Source organism: Salvelinus alpinus, chromosome 3, assembly GCF_045679555.1.
Source record: "Salvelinus alpinus chromosome 3, SLU_Salpinus.1, whole genome shotgun sequence".
NCBI lineage: Eukaryota > Metazoa > Chordata > Actinopteri > Salmoniformes > Salmonidae > Salvelinus > Salvelinus alpinus.
In genome coordinates, this window is record NC_092088.1 from 37,201,541 (window position 1) to 37,220,442 (window position 18,902).

The window sequence follows — 18,902 nt, forward strand, 5'->3', positions numbered from 1 at the left end:
CGCCCAAGCCTTCCCCATTTCTCTTTCTCCCAAATACAGTCAGCTGATGTTCTTAATGAGCTGCAAAATCTGGACCCTTACAAATCAGCCGGGCTAGATAATCTGGACCCTTTCTTTCTAAAACTATCTGCTGAAATTGTTGCCACCCCTATTACTAGCCTCTTCAACCTCTCTTTCGTGTCGTCTGAGATCCCCAAAGATTGGAAAGCAGCTGCGGTTATCCCCCTCTTCAAAGGGGGGGACACCCTTGACCCTAACTGCTACAGACCTATATCTATCCTACCCTGCCTTTCTAAGGTCTTCGAAAGCCAAGTCAACAAACAGATTACCGACCATTTCGAATCACACCACACCTTCTCCGCTATGCAATCTGGTTTCAGAGCTGGTCATGGGTGCACCTCAGCCACGCTCAAGGTCATAAACGATATCGTAACCGCCATCGATAGGAAACAATACTGTGCAGCCGTATTCATTGACCTGGCCAAGGCTTTTGACTCTGTCAATCACCACATCCTCATTGGCAGACTCGACAGCCTTGGCTTCTCTAATGATTGCCTCGCCTGGTTCACCAACTACTTCTCTGATCGAGTTCAGTGTGTCAAATCGGAGGGTCTGTTGTCCGGGCCTCTGGCAGTCTCTATGGGGGTGCCACAGGGTTCAATTCTTGGACCGACTCTCTTCTCTGTTTACATCAATGATGTCGCTCTTGCTGCTGGTGATTCTCTGATCCACCTCTACGCAGACGACACTATTCTGTATACTTCTGGCCCTTCTTTTGACACTGTGTTAACAACCCTCCAGGCGAGCTTCAATGCCATACAACTCTCCTTCCGTGGCCTCCAACTGCTCTTAAATACAAGTAAAACCAAATGCATGCTCTTCAACCGATCGCTGCCTGCTCCTGCCCGCCTGTCCAACATCACTACTTTGGACGGCTCTGACTTAGAATATGTGGACCACTACAAATACCTAGGTGTCTGGTTAGACTGTAAACTCTCCTTCCAGACCCACATCAAACATCTCCAATCCAAAGTCAAATCTAGAATTGGCTTCCTATTCCGCAACAAAGCATCCTTTACTCATGCTGCCAAACATACCCTTGTAAAACTGACCATCCTACCAATCCTCGACTTCGGTGATGTCATTTACAAAATAGCCTCCAAAACCCTACTCAATAAATTGGATGCAGTCTATCACAGTGCCATCCGTTTTGTCACCAAAGCCCCATATACTACCCACCACTGCGACCTGTACACTCTCGTTGGCTGGCCCTCGCTTCATACTCGTCGCCAAACCCACTGGTTCCAGGTCATCTACAAGACCCTGCTAGGTAAAGTCCCCCCTTATCTCAGCTCGCTGGTCACCATAGCAGCACCTACCTGTAGCACGCGCTCCAGCAGGTATATCTCTCTAGTCACCCCCAAAACCAATTCTTCCTTTGGACGCCTCTCCTTCCAGTTCTCTGCTGCCAATGACTGGAACGAACTACAAAAATCTCTGAAACTGGAAACACCTATCTCCCTCACTAGCTTTAAGCACCAGCTGTCAGAGCAGCTCATAGATTACTGCACCTGTACATAACCCATCTACAATTTAGCCCAAACAACTACCTCTTTACCTACTGTATTTATTTATTAATTTATTTTGCTCCTTTGCACCCCATTATTTCTGTCTCTACTTTGCACTTTCTTCCACTGCAAACCAACCATTCCAGTGTTTTTTTAGTTTTTATTTTACTTGCTGTGTTGTACTCACTTCGCCTCCATGGCCTTTTTATATTTTTATTTATTTATACATATATTTGTTTGCCTTCACCTCCCTTATCTCACCTCACTTGCTCACATTGTATATAGACTTATTTTTTTTCACTGTATTATTGACTATATGTTTGTTTTACTCCATGTGTAACTATGTGTTGTTGTATGTGTCGAACTGCTTTGCTTTATCTTGGCCAGGTCGCAATTGTAAATGAGAACGTGTTCTCAATTTGCCTACCTGGTTAAATAAAGGTTAAATAAAAAAATAAAATAAATAAAAATCCAGAAGTTTACAACAAATCCTGCTATGCCCTGCGACGAACCATCAAACAGGCAAAGCGTCAATACAGGGCTCAGATTGAATCATACTACACCAGCTCCGACGCTCGTCTTATTTTACCTTTATTTATACAGGTTTTTTCTCATTGAGATAACATCTCTTTTCCAAGAGAGACCTGGTCCAATAGCAGCAGAGGGATCAACGTTTCCGACAAAACAACTTACATACACCAACACAACATTAAACAAAACTATAAACACACATACAGTACAACAAAAACATTTTACATTAAAAACACAAACGTCTTGACTAAAAACAGCTGGCCTAAAAACAATTATTCTAAAACACTCTTCTATGATATATACATCGATCAAGTGTTTAAACTCCACCAATGAAACTAGATTTTAAAATGTTCAGGAGAGAATTCCAGGACCACGGAGCTAAGTAACTAAAACTATTTCTACCATGACCTGTTCTAATTTTTGGTACTGTTAGAAGCAAATCAGAATGGGACCGTAATTTATATTTATTTACTGACCTGACTAAAAAAGAACAGAGATATAATGGCATTTTACCCAATATGGCCTTATAAATCAGTGTATACCAGGGTTTAAGCCTAAGCAAGGTCAATGACGACCAGCCAACAGCGCTGTAGAGATCACAGTGATGTTTTAGACGTTTCTGATTTGTAATGAACCTGAGGGCTGCATGATACACTGAATCAAGTGCTCTCAGGGTAGTGGCTGAGGCCTGCATATATATAACATTACTAAAATCTAAAACCGACAGTAATGTACATCGTACCAGCTCCTTCCTGGCCTCAAAAGAAAAACAAGCCTTATGCCGGTAATAAAATCCTATTTTAAGCTTGAGCTTCCTTATCAAGTTCTCTACATGCACAGTGAAGCTCAATTTATCATCAACACACACACCCAAATATTTGTTTCGTAAACAACCGCTGAATTGCAGAGCTCCAAATAAAATAAAATAAATAAAAATATTTATTTTCATTAAATCACAAGTGAAATATACCAAAACACAGCCTAGCTTGTTAATCCACCTATCGTGTCAGATTTTGAAAATATGCTTTACAGCGAAAGCAATCCAAGCGTTTGTGAGTTTATCGATCACTAGACAAAACAGTAAGAACACCTAGCAGCCATGTAGAATGGTCACGAAAGCCAGATATCGCTGCAAAAGGTGCTTCAACAAAGTACAGAGTAAAGCGTCTGAATACTTATATAAATGCTTTTTTAAATTTTTATAAATTAGCAAACATTTCTAAAAACCTGTTTTTGCTTTGTAGTTATGGGGTATGGTGGTCTATTTCTCTCAATCTACATGATCTAATAAATGTTTTATCAATAAGGCTGTAACCTAACAAAATGTGTGAAAAAGGGTCTGAATACTTCCCGATTATAATGTACAATCATGTTCATTGATTGGGTTAAGACGAACCGTCTCTCCAAAACTAGCGGACCAATGGAGACTCATTGTCTACGCCTCCCTCTAAACCCCGCCCTTCATGGAAAAATAATGCCAAAACTCGCAATCGAAAAGACTGGCAGTGAAAGCAAAGAAACAGACATCGAAAGCAAAGATATGAGTAGCGTAACCAACAGGTAGTACATGCAGGCAAGAGCGTAGGCAAAATGTATTCAATAGGATTGGTCGCTGGGAAAGTTTAACTGAAAACAATTTTTGCATTTGTTTTCAAATATATTTTTTACTCATGTCAGAATTTTGCTCTCGCTTTAAAATTACTTACACGTTTTGCTTTTGATGTCTTATTTTTGTCTTATACATTTTGCTTTCAATTGTTTGGTTTTTGATATCAACATTCATTACTTCACCCGTCCTTGAGAATGTTTCATTCTCAACTTTAACTTTCATGTTCACTATTTATTTTATTTTGAATTCAATACATATGGCGTGAAATTGACCCCATATCGCGCTGCATGAGGCAAATGATGGTCACACCAGATACTGACTGGTTTTCTGATCAACACCCTTACCTTCAAAAAAAAAAAGAGATATCTGTGACCAACAGACTCATATCTGTATTCCCAGTCATGTAGAATGCATAGATTAGGGCCTAATGAATTGATTTCAATTGACTGATTTCCTTATGAACTATAACATCTTTGACATTTTTGCATTTATATTTTTATTCAGTATAGATCCATTCTCTGATCCTTTTATTGGGTGTCAGATCATGCTGCAAGAGCGCCGATTGGTTGGAGGATGTCCTCTGGAAGTTGTCATAATTACTCTAAGTCTATGGAAGGGGGCGAGAACCATGAGCCTCCTAGGTTTTGTATCTCAAGTCAACGTATCCAGAGGACTGAAACTAGCTGGCCTCCGGCTCCATCATGGCGCTACCCTTCTGAGTACTGTTGATGCTACTGTAGACCTTCTAAAATGTGTTTGATATCAATTATTGTGACATGAATATATTTAGTATAGTTATCTAAAAATGACAAATCTAATGTTAATCATAGTTTCTCATTTCCTTTATTACTTTTTTTGTTGCTTTTAATCTTTTCATACAAATCTTCACTTCAATAGAAGGTGTAAGCTTGCAAAAACAAAAGAAACAACCAAAACAAAGACTGGTAGCTACAGTGCATTCGGAAAGTATTCAGACCACTTGACTATTCCACATTGTTACATTAGTCTTATTAGAAAATTATTAAATTATTTTCTCAAATCGACACAATACCCCATAAATGACAAAGCAAAACAGGTTTAGACATTTTTGCCAAAGTATTAAAAACATACCTTAATTACATAAGTATTCAGACCCTTTGCTATGAGACTCAATTGAGCTCAGGTGCATCCTGTTTTCATTGATCTTCCTTGAGCTGTTTCTACAACTGGATTGGAGTCCACGTGGTAAATTCAATTGATTGGACATGATTTGGAAAGGCACACACACACCTATGTAAGGTCCCACAGTTGACAGTGCATGTCAGAGCAAAAACCAAGCCATGAGGTCGAAAGGAATTGTCCGTAGAGCTGGGGCACAGATCTGGGAAAATGTACCAAAAAAAGTCTGCACTATTGAAGGTCCCCAAGAACAGTGGCCACCATCATTGTTAAATGGAAGACGTTTGGAACCACCAACTCTTCCTAGAGCTGGTAGCCCGGCCAAACTGAGCAAACGGGGCAGAAGGGCTTTGGTCAGGGAGGAGACCAAGAACCAGAGCTCAAGTGCTCCTCTGTGGACATAGCAAAACCTTCCAGATGGACAACCATCTCCGCAGCACTTCACCAATCAGGCCTTTATGGTAAGGTGGCCAGACGGAAGCCACCTTACAGACCGCTTGGCGTTTGCAAAAAGGCACCTAAAGGACTCTCAGACCATGAGAACAAGATTCTCTGGTCTGATGAAACCAAGATCTTTGGCCTGAATGACAAGCGTCATATCTGGAGGAAACCTGGCACCATCTCTAAGGTGAAGCATGGTGGCAGCATCATGCTGTGAGGATGTTTTGGACTGGGAGACTAGTCAGGATTGAGGGTTAGATGAACGGAGCAAAGTACAGAGATCCTTGATGAAAACCTGCTCCATGGAGCTCAGGACCTCAGACTGGGTTGAAGGTTCACCTTCCAAAAGGACAATGACCCTAAGCACACAACGAAGGAGTGGCTTCGGGACAAGTCTCTGAATGTCCCTGAGTGGCCCAGCCAGAGTCCAGATCTGCAGAGAAGAATGGGAGAAACTCCCCAAATACAGGTGTGCCAAGCTTACAGAGTCATACCCAATTAGACTCAAGGCTGTAATCACTGCCAAATGTGCTTAAACAAAGTACTGAGTAAAAGATCTGAATACTTCAGTTTATGTTTTAATACATTTGCAAAAATTTCAAAAAACAGTTTTCGCTTTGTCATTATGAGGTATTGTGTGTAGATTAATGAAGGGGAGAAGTTTTTTTTTTTTATTACCCATTTTAGAATAAGGTTGTAAGGTAAAATGTGGAAAAAGTCAAGGGGTCTGAATACTTTCCGAATTGTATATCACAAAAAAGTAAAGTGTTATACAGCTAACATGTCAAAAAATTCAAAAATAGCATTTCAGAGTTCAAAGATACAGGCTTGAAGTGAACATGGCATAAATGACTTCACACAAACAATCCATATTAAAAAAGGCAGACTTCCTCAATTCAACAGTTTCTGAATAATGATTCTGATATATTGCTTCAATCAATGACATTGATTACATTTGACTCTTGAATAGAAATATGCCTTCGTACAATGCCTTAAACCAAGATGTAAAGGTTCTATTACTCTATAATTTCTGATTGCAGCCTTAAAACGGTCTTGTATGAACCAGAAAAGAGCTATATCTGCATGTAAATTAATGTTAGCTGGCTAATGTATCGACCGTGCGTTGTGGTCCACCCCTCGGTCAAGGCGAAGCCAGCGATGATAGTGGGAGGAGCCTGCCAACGGCTCTGAGGTAAGTCTTTGTGTGGAGCCCCCAGTGGGCTGACCTCTGTTACCTCTTCAGACTCTTCTGGGCCTGCTTCAGTAAAGTGTCAAAGTCAAGGGCATCAAACTTGCCAGTCACGGGTGCCGACGGGTCATACTCGCGGTTAGAATCTGGAGGAGTGAAGAGAGAAAGAAGATTAGTATTAGGCGGTATACTGGGGTATTTTGAAATACCCACTATGATTTAATGCCATAATTTGTATTTATTTTTTATTTTAAGTCAGTATTCAATTGAGCAAGTCACATGGTATGTTTGTTAACAAAGAGCACATGGCGTGATCTAAGTTTCTTGACATGATGATCAACTGTTGAGCAGCGCAAGAGGTGATAAAGTTACACTTGAAAGTCCCACAACTAATGTTAGCCAGCTAAATATCTTAACTACCTAAAATGTGCCAAATACATTTTCTCCAGCTCTGTGCCCGATTTCCTGATAGCGAGGGAACTTAGGCTTACGGGTGTTTTAATGATGCAGCTTCCCTACAAACGGCCGATAGACGCAACATGCGTTTCTCAAAACACCACGCAAAAAGAACGTTCGCCAAGTGTGTCGCTGAGGCACACGTCGATACGGATAGGATCGAAAGGCAGCGCTGCTCTCAGATCAGTTTTCTCCATTCAAATCTTACCTTAACATAATTATTCTACAACACTGACGACAGATCAGTTCCTAGAAAGATATCACCTATGGCTGCAAATATTGAGTCATCTTATTCTAATGCTTAGCCTATAATAGGCACCTCATTGTGGCCATGTTACACATCATGCAACATACTGGGGCAAAAATTAGACGAGTTCCATTTGAAAAATTGTAGGCTAATTGAATGAACATTACATTTCAAAATGATTTAATTTGAAGCATCTTTTTATTCTTTGCTTGTTTGTAGGGATGTGCGAGGTTATTTTAATATCCGAACAGACATTAGTATTCGAATACTTGTGAGAAATTAAAGCCCTATTTTAACACTGAAAAGGCTATACAAATAAAGTATACACGTGACATTGTTGCATACACGAATGACCATTCAAATTATTAATTTGAAACGCGTCCCGTAAAAGTACCTAGTAGCAGACCGGTAGACTTCACGTGTAGCTTGTTGTTTACGTTGGACAATCAAAAAGTGAAAGTGGCAAAGACACTCAATGTGTAGCAAGTGGAGTGATGGTTCACTAATGCAATGTAATGCAAGATAAAAATAACATTTCGGAATGAAGTTAGCGAAATGAGGAGTGGGCTACAACGACCAACTAATTGGTAGGATGCCGTTTTATCTGAAAGGGGTTAGGGAGAAAGCGCAGCATGTGGCCTCAACTAGCCCAGCTAACTACAGCTGCCCAGCTTAGCTCGCAAGCCAGCTTGTCTAGGCTACTCCGTTAAAGACAGTAGTCTTGGCTGTAACCGAGTTGCCTCGGCATCTCTCTCATTTGACATCTGATCACTCCCATCTCATACAGTTGAAGTCGGAAGTTTACATACATCTTAGCCAAATACATTTAAACTCAGTTTTTCACAATTCCTGACATTTAATCCTAGTAAAAATTCCCTGTCAGTTAGGATCACCACTATTTTAAGAAAGTGAAATGTCAAAAATAGAGATATTTAAGTTTTTATTTCTTTCATCACATTCCCAGTGGGTCAGAAGTTTACATACACTCAATTAATATTTGGTAGCATTGACTTTAAATTGTTTAACTTGGGTTAAACATTTTGAGTAGCCTTCCACAAGTTTCCCACAATAACTTGGGTGAATTTTGGCCCATTCCTCCTGACAGAGCTGGTGTAACTGAGTCAGGTTTGTAGGCCTCCTTGCTCGCACGCTTTTTCAGTTCTGCCCACAAATATTCTATGGGATTGAGGTCAGGGCTTTGTAATGGCCCCTCCAATAACTTCAATATGTTGTCCTTAAGCCATTTTGCCACAACTTTGGAAGTATGCTTGGGGGTCATTGTCCATTTGGAAGACCCATTTGCGACAAAGCTTTAACTTCCTGACTGATGTCTTTAGATGTTGCTTCAATATATCCACATCCTTTTCCTATTTTGTGAAGTGCACCAGTCCCTCCTGCAGCAAAGCACTCCCACAACATGATGCTGCCACCCCTGTGCTTCACGGTTGGGATGGTGTTCTGCGCCTCGCAAAAGCATCCCCCTTTATCCTCCAAACTTACTGGTCATTATGACCAAACAGTTCCATTTTTGTTTCATCAGACCAGAGGACAATTCTACAAAAAGTACCATCTTTGTCCCCATGTGCAGTTGCAAACCATAGTCTGGCATAGTCTCCCTTTCTGCATCCTTTGACTCTCTCTGTCCCCTATCCTCCAGGCCGGCTCGGTCCTCCCCTCCCGCTCCGTGGCTCGACGACTCATTGCGAGCTCACAGAACAGGGCTCCGGGCAGCCGAGCGGAAATGGAGGAAAACTCGCCTCCCTGCGGACCTGGCATCCTTTCACTCCCTCCTCTCTACATTTTCCTCTTCTGTCTCTGCTGCTAAAGCCACTTTCTACCACTCTAAATTCCAAGCATCTGCCTCTAACCCTAGGAAGCTCTTTGCCACCTTCTCCTCCCTCCTGAATCCTCCTCCCCCCCCCTCCTCCCTCTCTGCAGATGACTTCGTCAACCATTTTGAAAAGAAGGTCGACGACATCCGATCCTCGTTTGCTAAGTCAAACGACACCGCTGGTTCTGCTCACACTGCCCTACCCTGTGCTCTGACCTCTTTCTCCCCTCTCTCTCCAGATGAAATCTCGCGTCTTGTGACGGCCGGCCGCCCAACAACCTGCCCGCTTGACCCTATCCCCTCCTCTCTTCTCCAGACCATTTCCGGAGACCTTCTCCCTTACCTCACCTCGCTCATCAACTCATCCCTGACCGCTGGCTACGTCCCTTCCGTCTTCAAGAGAGCGAGAGTTGCACCCCTTCTGAAAAAACCTACACTCGATCCCTCCGATGTCAACAACTACAGACCAGTATCCCTTCTTTCTTTTCTCTCCAAAACTCTTGAACGTGCCGTCCTTGGCCAGCTCTCCCGCTATCTCTCTCAGAATGACCTTCTTGATCCAAATCAGTCAGGTTTCAAGACTAGTCATTCAACTGAGACTGCTCTTCTCTGTATCACGGAGGCGCTCCGCACTGCTAAAGCTAACTCTCTCTCCTCTGCTCTCATCCTTCTAGACCTATCGGCTGCCTTCGATACTGTGAACCATCAGATCCTCCTCTCCACCCTCTCCGAGTTGGGCATCTCCGGCGCGGCCCACGCTTGGATTGCGTCCTACCTGACAGATCGCTCCTACCAGGTGGCGTGGCGAGAATCTGTCTCCTCACCACGTGCTCTCACCACTGGTGTCCCCCAGGGCTCTGTTCTTGGCCCTCTCCTATTCTCGCTATACACCAAGTCACTTGGCTCTGTCATAACCTCACATGGTCTCTCCTATCATTGCTATGCAGACGACACACAACTAATCTTCTCCTTTCCCCCTTCTGATGACCAGGTGGCGAATCGCATCTCTGCATGTCTGGCAGACATATCAGTGTGGATGACGGATCACCACCTCAAGCTGAACCTCGGCAAGACGGAGCTGCTCTTCCTCCCGGGGAAGGACTGCCCGTTCCATGATCTCGCCATCACGGTTGACAACTCCATTGTGTCCTCCTCCCAGAGCGCTAAGAACCTTGGCGTGATCCTGGACAACACCCTGTCGTTCTCAACTCACATCAAGGCGGTGGCCCGTTCCTGTAGGTTCATGCTCTACAACATCCGCAGAGTACGACCCTGCCTCACACAGGAAGCGGCGCAGGTCCTAATCCAGGCACTTGTCATCTCCCGTCTGGATTACTGCAACTCGCTGTTGGCTGGGCTCCCTGCCTGTGCCATTAAACCCCTACAACTCATCCAGAACGCCGCAGCCCGTCTGGTGTTCAACCTTCCCAAGTTCTCTCACGTCACCCCGCTCCTCCGCTCTCTCCACTGGCTTCCAGTTGAAGCTCGCATCCGCTACAAGACCATGGTGCTTGCCTACGGAGCTGTGAGGGGAACGGCACCTCAGTACCTCCAGGCTCTGATCAGGCCCTACACCCAAACAAGGGCACTGCGTTCATCCACCTCTGGCCTGCTCGCCTCCCTACCACTGAGGAAGTACAGTTCCCGCTCAGCCCAGTCAAAACTGTTCGCTGCTCTGGCCCCCCAATGGTGGAACAAACTCCCTCACGACGCCAGGACAGCGGAGTCAATCACCACCTTCCGGAGACACCTGAAACCCCACCTCTTTAAGGAATACCTAGGATAGGATAAAGTAATCCTTCTCACCCCCCCCCCCCTTAAAAGATTTAGATGCACTATTGTAAAGTGGCTGTTCCACTGGATGTCATAAGGTGAATGCACCAATTTGTAAGTCGCTCTGGATAAGAGCGTCTGCTAAATGACTTAAATGTAAATGGCTTTATGGCGGTTTTGGAGCAGTGGCTTCTTCCTTGCTGTCAATATAGGACTCGTTTTTACTGTGGATATAGATACTTTTGTACCGGTTTCCTCCAACATCGTCACAAGGTCCTTTGCTGTTGTTCTGGGATTGATTTGCACTTTTCGCATCAAAGTACGTTCATCTCTAGGAGACAGAACGCATCTCCTTCCTGAGCAGTATGATGGCAGCGTGGTCCCATGGTGTTTATACTTGCGTTCTATTGTTTGTACAGATGAACGTGGTACCTTCAGGCGTTTGGAAATTGCTCCCAAGGATGAACCAGACTTGTGGAGGTCTACAATTATTTTCTGAGGTCTTGGCTGATTTCTTTTGATTTTCCCATGATGTCAAGCAAAGAGACACTGAGTTTGAAGGTAGGCCTTGAAATACATCCACAAGTACACCTCCAATTGACTCAAATGATGTCAATTAGCCTATCAGAAGCTTCTAAAGCCATGACATCATTTTCTGGAATTTCCCAAGCTGGTTAAAGGCACAGTCAACTTAGTGTATGTAAACTTCTGACCCACTGGAATTGTGATATAATGCATTGTAAGTGAAATAATCTGTCTGTAAACAATTGTTGGAAAAATTACTTGTGTGATGCACAAAGTAGATGTCCTAACCGACTTGCCGAAACTATAGTTTGTTAACAAGAAATTTGTGGAGTGGTTGAAAAACGAGTTTTAATGACTCCAACCAAGTGTATGTAAACTTCCGACTTCAACTGTATGTTACAAACCAGCTCATCCGTAGCAATACAGCGCAGCAGTGCTCAAGTTAACAAGTTTAAGTTTCTTTAGAAAGTATTCATACCCCTCGACTTATTCCCCATTGTTGCGTTAGATGGATTTTTTTTTTTTTTTTGCCATCTACACACAATACGCCATAATGTCAAAGTAAAAAAGTTTTATAGAAAATGTATAAAATGAAATGCATAAGTATTCACACCCCTGAGTCAATACATGTCAGATTCACCTTTGGCATGGATTACAGCGGTGAGTCTTTCTGGGCAAGTCTAAGAGCTTAGCACACCTGAATTGTACAAAATGTGCACATTCTTTTAAAAAATGTATTCAAGCATCGTCAAGTTGATTGTTGATCATTGCTAGACAGCCATTTTCAAGTCTTGCCATTGATTTAAGCAAAACTAACTAAGCCACTCAGGAACATTCAATGTCGTCTAGGTAAGAAACGTCAGTGTATATTTGGCCTTGTGTTTTAGGTTATTGTCCTGACGAACATTGAATTTGTCTCCCAGTGTCTGGATTTTCCCCAAACATAATGCTTTGTGTATTCAGGACATGAAGTTAATTTTGCCACATATAACAGTTCTTTTTTTGAATAATATTTATTCTGTACAGGTTTCGTTTTCACTCTCATTTAGGTTAGTATTGTGGGGTAACTACAATGTTGTTGATCCATCCTCAGTTCTATTGCAGCCATTAAACAACTTTTTTTTCAAGTCACCATTGGCCTCATGGTTAAATCCCTGAGCGGTTTTAACAGAGTTAGGAAGGATGTCTGTATCTTTGTATTGATAGAAAATCCAAAGTGTAATTAACTTCTTATGGCTGGGGGCAGTATTGAGTAGCTTGGATGAAAAGCGTTCCCAAAGTAAACTGCCTGCTACTCAGGCCCAGAAGCTAGGATATGCATATTATTAGTAGATTTGGATAGAAAACACTGAAGTTGAATGATGTCTGAGTACAACAGAACTTATTTGGCAGGCAAAACCCCGAGGACAAACCATCCAGGACTTTTTGTTGTTGTTGAGGTCACTCTTTTCAATGGGTTTTCTATGTGGATCTAGATTTCTAAGGCACGTGCTTGCAGTTCCTATCGCTTCCACTAGATGTCAACAGTCTTTAGAAATTGGTTGATGTTTTTCCTTTGAGAAATGAAGTAGGGCTGTTCAGAACGAGGGTCGAGTCTAGTGTACTGTTGTGGTTGGGGCGCACGACCTGAAAGCTCGCTCTACTTTGTTTTTATCCGCTATTGAACCCAGTTTATCCCATCTTAAATTGTATTGATTATTTACGTTAAAAAATAACATCCCTCTGTTTGGACAAAGATTACAGGTACCTTAGATATTTTGTAGTCATGTTGCGCGAGTTGGAACGAGTGTTTTTCTGGATCAAACGCGCCAAATAAATGGACATTTTGGAGATATAACAACGGAATTAATCAAACAAAAGGACCATTTGTGATGTTTATGGGACATATTGGAGTGCCAACAGAAGAAACTCTTCAAAAGGTAAGGCATTAATTATATCGTTATTTCAGAGTTTTGTGTCACGCCTGGCGGGATGAAATATGATTGTCTGTGTTTGTTTGATGGAGTGCTGTCCTCAGATAATCGCATGGTTTGCTTTCGCCGTAAAGCCTTTTTGAAATCTGACACCGTGGCTGGATTAACAAGAAGTTAAGCTTTATTTTTGACATATTGCAAGTGTATTTTCAAGAATGTTAAATACACTGCTCAAAAAAATAAAGGGAACACTAAAATAACACATCCTAGATCTGAATGAATTAACTATTCTTATTAAATACTTTTTTCTTTACATAGTTGAATGTGCTGACAACAAAATCACACAAATTATCAATGGAAATCAAATTTATCAACCCATGGAGGTCTGGATTTGGAGTCACACTCAAAATTAAAGTGGAAAACCACACTACAGGCTGATCCAACTTTGATGTAATGTCCTTAAAACAAGTCAAAATGAGGCTCAGTAGTGTGTGTGGCCTCCACGTGCCTGTATGACCTCCCTACAATGCCTGGGCATGCTCCTGATTTTACCCATCTACAAATAGGTGCTCTTCTTTGCGAGGCATTGGAAAACCTCCCTGGTCTTTGTGATTGGGTCTGGAATTCACTGCTTGACTGAGGCACCTTACAGATAATTGTATGAGTGGGTTAAAGAGATGAAGTAATCCTTCAAAAATCATAATAAACACAATTATTGAACATAGAGTCCATGTAACTTCGGCAAATGTTTACTCCGGAACTTATTTATGGTTGCCATAACAAAGAGGTTGAATACTTGACTCAAGATGTCAGCTTTAAATTGATAAACATTAAAACATTTCAGAAAATATAATTCCACTTTGACATTATGGGGTATTGTGTGTTGGCAAGTGACACATAATCTCAATTGAATTAATATTTAAATTTAGGCTGTACCAACAAAATGTGTAAAACGTAAAGTGGTTTACATACTTTGAATGGACTGTATTTCGAATATCCGGATATCCGACAAAAGTGAATGATACTATTCGAATAGTGACATTATTTCAAACCTCCATCCCTCCTTGTTTGTAACAACTACAAAGACATTGGCAACTTTGTTGTGAAGTTCTGCGTTACAGAATCAAGATGTTTCTATGTTTAGCGGAAACATGTATAAAGTAATGAACCAAAAACAAAACAGACCTAATGACGCACTTAGCTGTTCTATGAGTGGTCTGAGGAAGCTTGTAAATAAGTGCAACTATGCATTTGGTTTGTTAATGTGCCAGCTAGCCACCTATAGCTTGCAAGATCAAGCATCTTGGTTAGAGCAGAGAATCAAAGTGTGAGTACCCTTTTGAGATAGTTACACAACTAGGAGCATGGTTGTCTGTCCATGGAATTCACTTGAGCTTGTTAGCATTTAGCTAGCATCCACTACGGGAATTTGCTATTACTTTGTTAGCATTTGTTCACATTTTTTGGTTAAGAAATAGCACCCCTTGTGTGCATTTCCGGTAATACCGTATGGTACAGGAACAGTAGGTATGGAAATATGGATACTGTTCAACCCTAATTAGCATCACCTGCAGGATTTGAGGGAACATAATCTTTGCTAGCTCTCCTTGTTTCTATAAACCGTGTTTTACCTAGATCAGCGTAGCTCGTCTTGCAGAACTGTCTCCTTCCTCCGAAGCAGAGGTCAAAGGGGAGTTCGTCAGGCTTGCGGAGCTTGCTGCCGTTCTCGATGGCCGTGAATGCATCCTTCGTATCGTAGTAGGTCACAAACCCATAGTTATCCCTGTCACAGAAATTGAATAGCAAATATTAAACATGCAGGAGACAGAGGGTTGATTCATTATGGCACAAAATGGAAGACATTTTAAAATACAAAGACAAACATTTGCAATGATTAGTGGACAATTCCGGGTAGTCCCGCCCTGTTAGTCGGTTTTCTTCTGCTTGGTGACATGAACACTAGATCGTGTTGAGGTGTGAGTTCTTAAAATAGCCACTGGTGGTTTAGCCTGGTTGTTGCTGTAGCACCTGTAGTTTGGCCTGAGAGACCACGGAGAGGATCAAGCAAGGGTTGGTGTTCTGGGTCTGGGAAGAAAATGAGACTTCAAGTTGTCTTCAGGAAGCACAAAACCGAGTTACTGGCAAACAAAAGGTTTAGCGATGGAAGTGGTAAGACCATGGCTGTGGCGGTCATCAAATTTTGTGACCCGGTAACCGTCATGCAAGTAACTGCTGGTCTTACGGTCATTTACCGTTAATTAACAAACACGTTTAGCATCTCCGGCCTTCCACGCATAGCCTACAAGCATCTAATGCAGACCTTTGGAGCATCTACTTTAAAAAAGTCAAATAAAAACATTCAATATAGCCTAGACCATCACAATAAATCCAGTTTAGGCGGGTCTAAAAAAATAAATGTAGCACATTTTACAAGAACAGAATAGCATATTCTGAGTCATCCTTATGTTAGGCTCTGCTCTTGCTATGCCATGTGACTATGGGCTAACACTAGTTTATTTAGCAGACAAGATTTGCTTATAATTCCCGTGGCATTATTTTATAGTAAGAGTAAAATTGAACATAGCTGAAAAAAATAAAAAGGATATTTTTCTCCAAACGATTTCCCATGGAGATGCTGCTATTCGGTGTTGAGAATTTGAAACAGAACCTCCTATATGCTTAATTTAGAGTTATTTATGGTACTTTGTGACACAAACCTTCTGTTTTGATTTCTAATATATTCTAAGGCTGCATGATGCGACTAATGATGATTTGAAAAAAGTGAAGCCATGCACTCTGCTCCGTTTCTTGTGCAGGCTACACAGACTTCATCAGTCTCATTTGCAATTTGACAAGCACTTCATAATATTCTAACCCATCAGACTATTCTCAATGTAATCTTGTCTTTACTTATGACCTAATGTGTGTAAATAAGTGGAGGCTCCTCAGAGGAGGACAAAATTTCAAACATTTAAAAAGTAAACATTTTTAGATGAAACTGTACTAAATACAATCACATATCACCAAATAATTGATTAAAACACTATTTTTCAAAAAAAGGTCCTCAGTAGCCTCAACGGGACTGTAGGGTAGCACCATGGTGGAGCCGGAGGACAGCTAGCTTCCGTCCTCCTCTGGGTACATTGACTTCAATACAAAACCTAGGAGGCGCATGGTTCTCACCCCCTTCCATAGAATTACATAGTAATTATGACAGCTTCCAGAGAGGTCCTCCAACCTATCAGAGCTCTTGCAGCATGAACTGACATGTTGTCCACCCAATCAAAGAATGAATCTAGTATAGAAAGCATAAGCTATAGCTAGCTAGAACTACAGTGCATTAAAATGTAGTGAGTAGTTGAGAGAAAGACGATAGTTGAACAGTTTTTAACAAATTAATTTCTTAAAAAATGGAGAAGTGAGAAAGTGTGTGACCCCCGGTTTCACTTAGCTAGCAAATGCAGCTAGCTATTGTCACCTACTCAAACACCCTGCTGAAACAGAGGGATGTTATGTTAGCTAGCTGGCTATGACTATCCAACGCAACACTGGAACTCTTCCAAGTCAAGGTCAGCTTTTGGTTTTACAAATGTATTGCCACTGAGGCCCGCAGGTGTAACTGCTTACTAGCATTACTGCATGATTGTAGCAGGTTTAGTAACGCATTAGTTCTATTAGCTATGCTGACTGAGGTTACGTTAGCAAATATGGTGACAACGATGTAGGCTGTGTGTAGCGGTTTGGCTTGTGACACACAGCTGATGTGTTGTGTATTGAAGTCCACAAGCAAAGGGAAGAGGTACAGCGCATAGATGCGAGAAGGAATAATACGTGGCTGCTATGAAAGTTCACTGTGCTTTCGCGTGATCAGGGGTGTATTCATTACACGGATTCTGTTAAAAAAAAAAAATTCTTATACGGAAGCAAACGGAACAAAACAGGGTTAAACACCTGAATTTGTCCAACAAATACTCATTTGCAACTGTTGGACTAATGAATACAGCCTATATTAGCTAGATGCAGGCAAGAGTGTGCAAGGCGGTATTGAATGACATCGTCTGTCACCTCAAATTTGTTGTAGCAACCTGATGGGTATAGGGAAAATTTGAGTAGCCTAAACCTATCGCTGTTACATTGAACTGGGTGAATGGAATTTGAATAACAGTCATCCAATAGGTTGTTAATAGAAATAAGGCCATACTCATGAGAAACAAATCGTCCTCTTAAAACGTCACTGACCACCACTGGTGCAATTATTTCTTATTTAGAATGGGCCACAAAAAAGAAAGTAATCTGTAGCCTGCACTCAAATAGCGAATATGTGCGGTTATGTTTTTAATATGCCAGGTAGGCTTCACCGGTTGTAAAGTGGATGAATGTGCTTAATTTAAGGTATTTATCAATAAATATAGCAGGACGAGAAAGCTTGGACCCTCTTATATAGTGAGCAGTCAAAACACTTCACATGCAATTGCGCAATGACTAGCCTTATAAGAACACATTTCACTAGGCTCTGTAGGCTATGGGCTCTCCAGACTATTCAATTTAATCTAGTCTTTACATATACTAAATATTATGTGTGAAATTACATTTGATTTAGAAAATGGGACATTATGCACCTGTCGGAACAACGGCATAGCAAAGACATCCGTATGCACTTGAATAGGGAATGGAGGACGTTTTCCCGCGGTTAATTTTCATTCCAGCTAGGTAGGCTACTCCGGTTGTGCTTAATATTATCAACATTAGGAAAGTTGAGAAATAAAATAGGCCTAGTCTATAGAAAGATGATGGAGGCCATCAAAACTGTTCTTACACAATTGCATAGCCTATAGAAATGTTGCACAACATGGGCTTATAGGACCACTTATTTAATTGCATGCATCAACCAGCTATGAGGAGCTGGCTCTCGCTACACAAGAAGTGATCCTATTCCACTCAATCTCAATGCCAGAGCTCTCATGAAATGTTTGATTTTCGATTGCATTTACATTGATGTCAGCGTGATTAGAGGGAAAATAGAGCATTGAGTACCAGGCCATTAACGACTTGCCGTTAGCAAGTTTGGTAGGCTACTAATAGACATCAGAGCGCAGTTTTGGAGAATCCTCGTTACCGTGACTCAACGGTCACGTGGAATTTGACTGCAATCCTGACTCATGACTGCCGGTGTAGAGGTAAAATGGTCACCGTAACAGCCCTAGGTAGGATTCAGACCTGTTCAATAGAACTAGTTTTTAGTTTCAAAATGTTTTCCATATCGTGCCGACAGAACATGAGCCAGGTTCCAGGCATTACTCGTTATTGAAACAAAACATGACTGGTGTTAAAGAGTACTTACCCATGGCCTCTGAAATGTAAAGTGCACTCCTCAATTTCTCCGTACAGAGAGAAGCGTTCCTTCAGCTCTTTATGAGTCATTGTCTCTCGGATTCGCCCTACGTAAACAACCCTACGCTCCTCCTGAGGGGAGAGAGTACGGCATTAGTCAGCTGACAGTTATTGTTCTGCACCATACACACGGTATCAGACAAGGCACTATTGGCTTCAATGTCTGAGAAGGGGCCCTTCTCAGACAAATGCCTATGTCTTCAACTGAAAAGAAGACGCTGCTCTGGGAAACTGAACCCAGAAACACAGAACGTGACCTTGACCCAGTGA

At 41.8% G+C, this 18,902-nt stretch overlaps 1 protein-coding gene across 1 annotated transcript in view; it reads right to left on the reverse strand.

The window, feature by feature from the left end:
- Window positions 1–4,532: 4,532 nt before the first annotated feature.
- The window catches only part of LOC139570627 (peroxisome proliferator-activated receptor gamma coactivator-related protein 1-like), a 34,197-nt gene continuing 19,827 nt past the window's right edge, over window positions 4,533–18,902 (reverse strand). The window contains exons 12-14 of the mRNA XM_071392653.1: window positions 18,583–18,704; window positions 14,873–15,024; window positions 4,533–6,642 (exon numbers count right to left, since the gene is read on the reverse strand). Of these exons, the coding sequence (XP_071248754.1) occupies window positions 6,539–6,642; window positions 14,873–15,024; window positions 18,583–18,704 (378 nt within the window). The 3' untranslated portion in view covers window positions 4,533–6,538. The remainder of the gene's footprint in view (window positions 6,643–14,872; window positions 15,025–18,582; window positions 18,705–18,902) is intronic.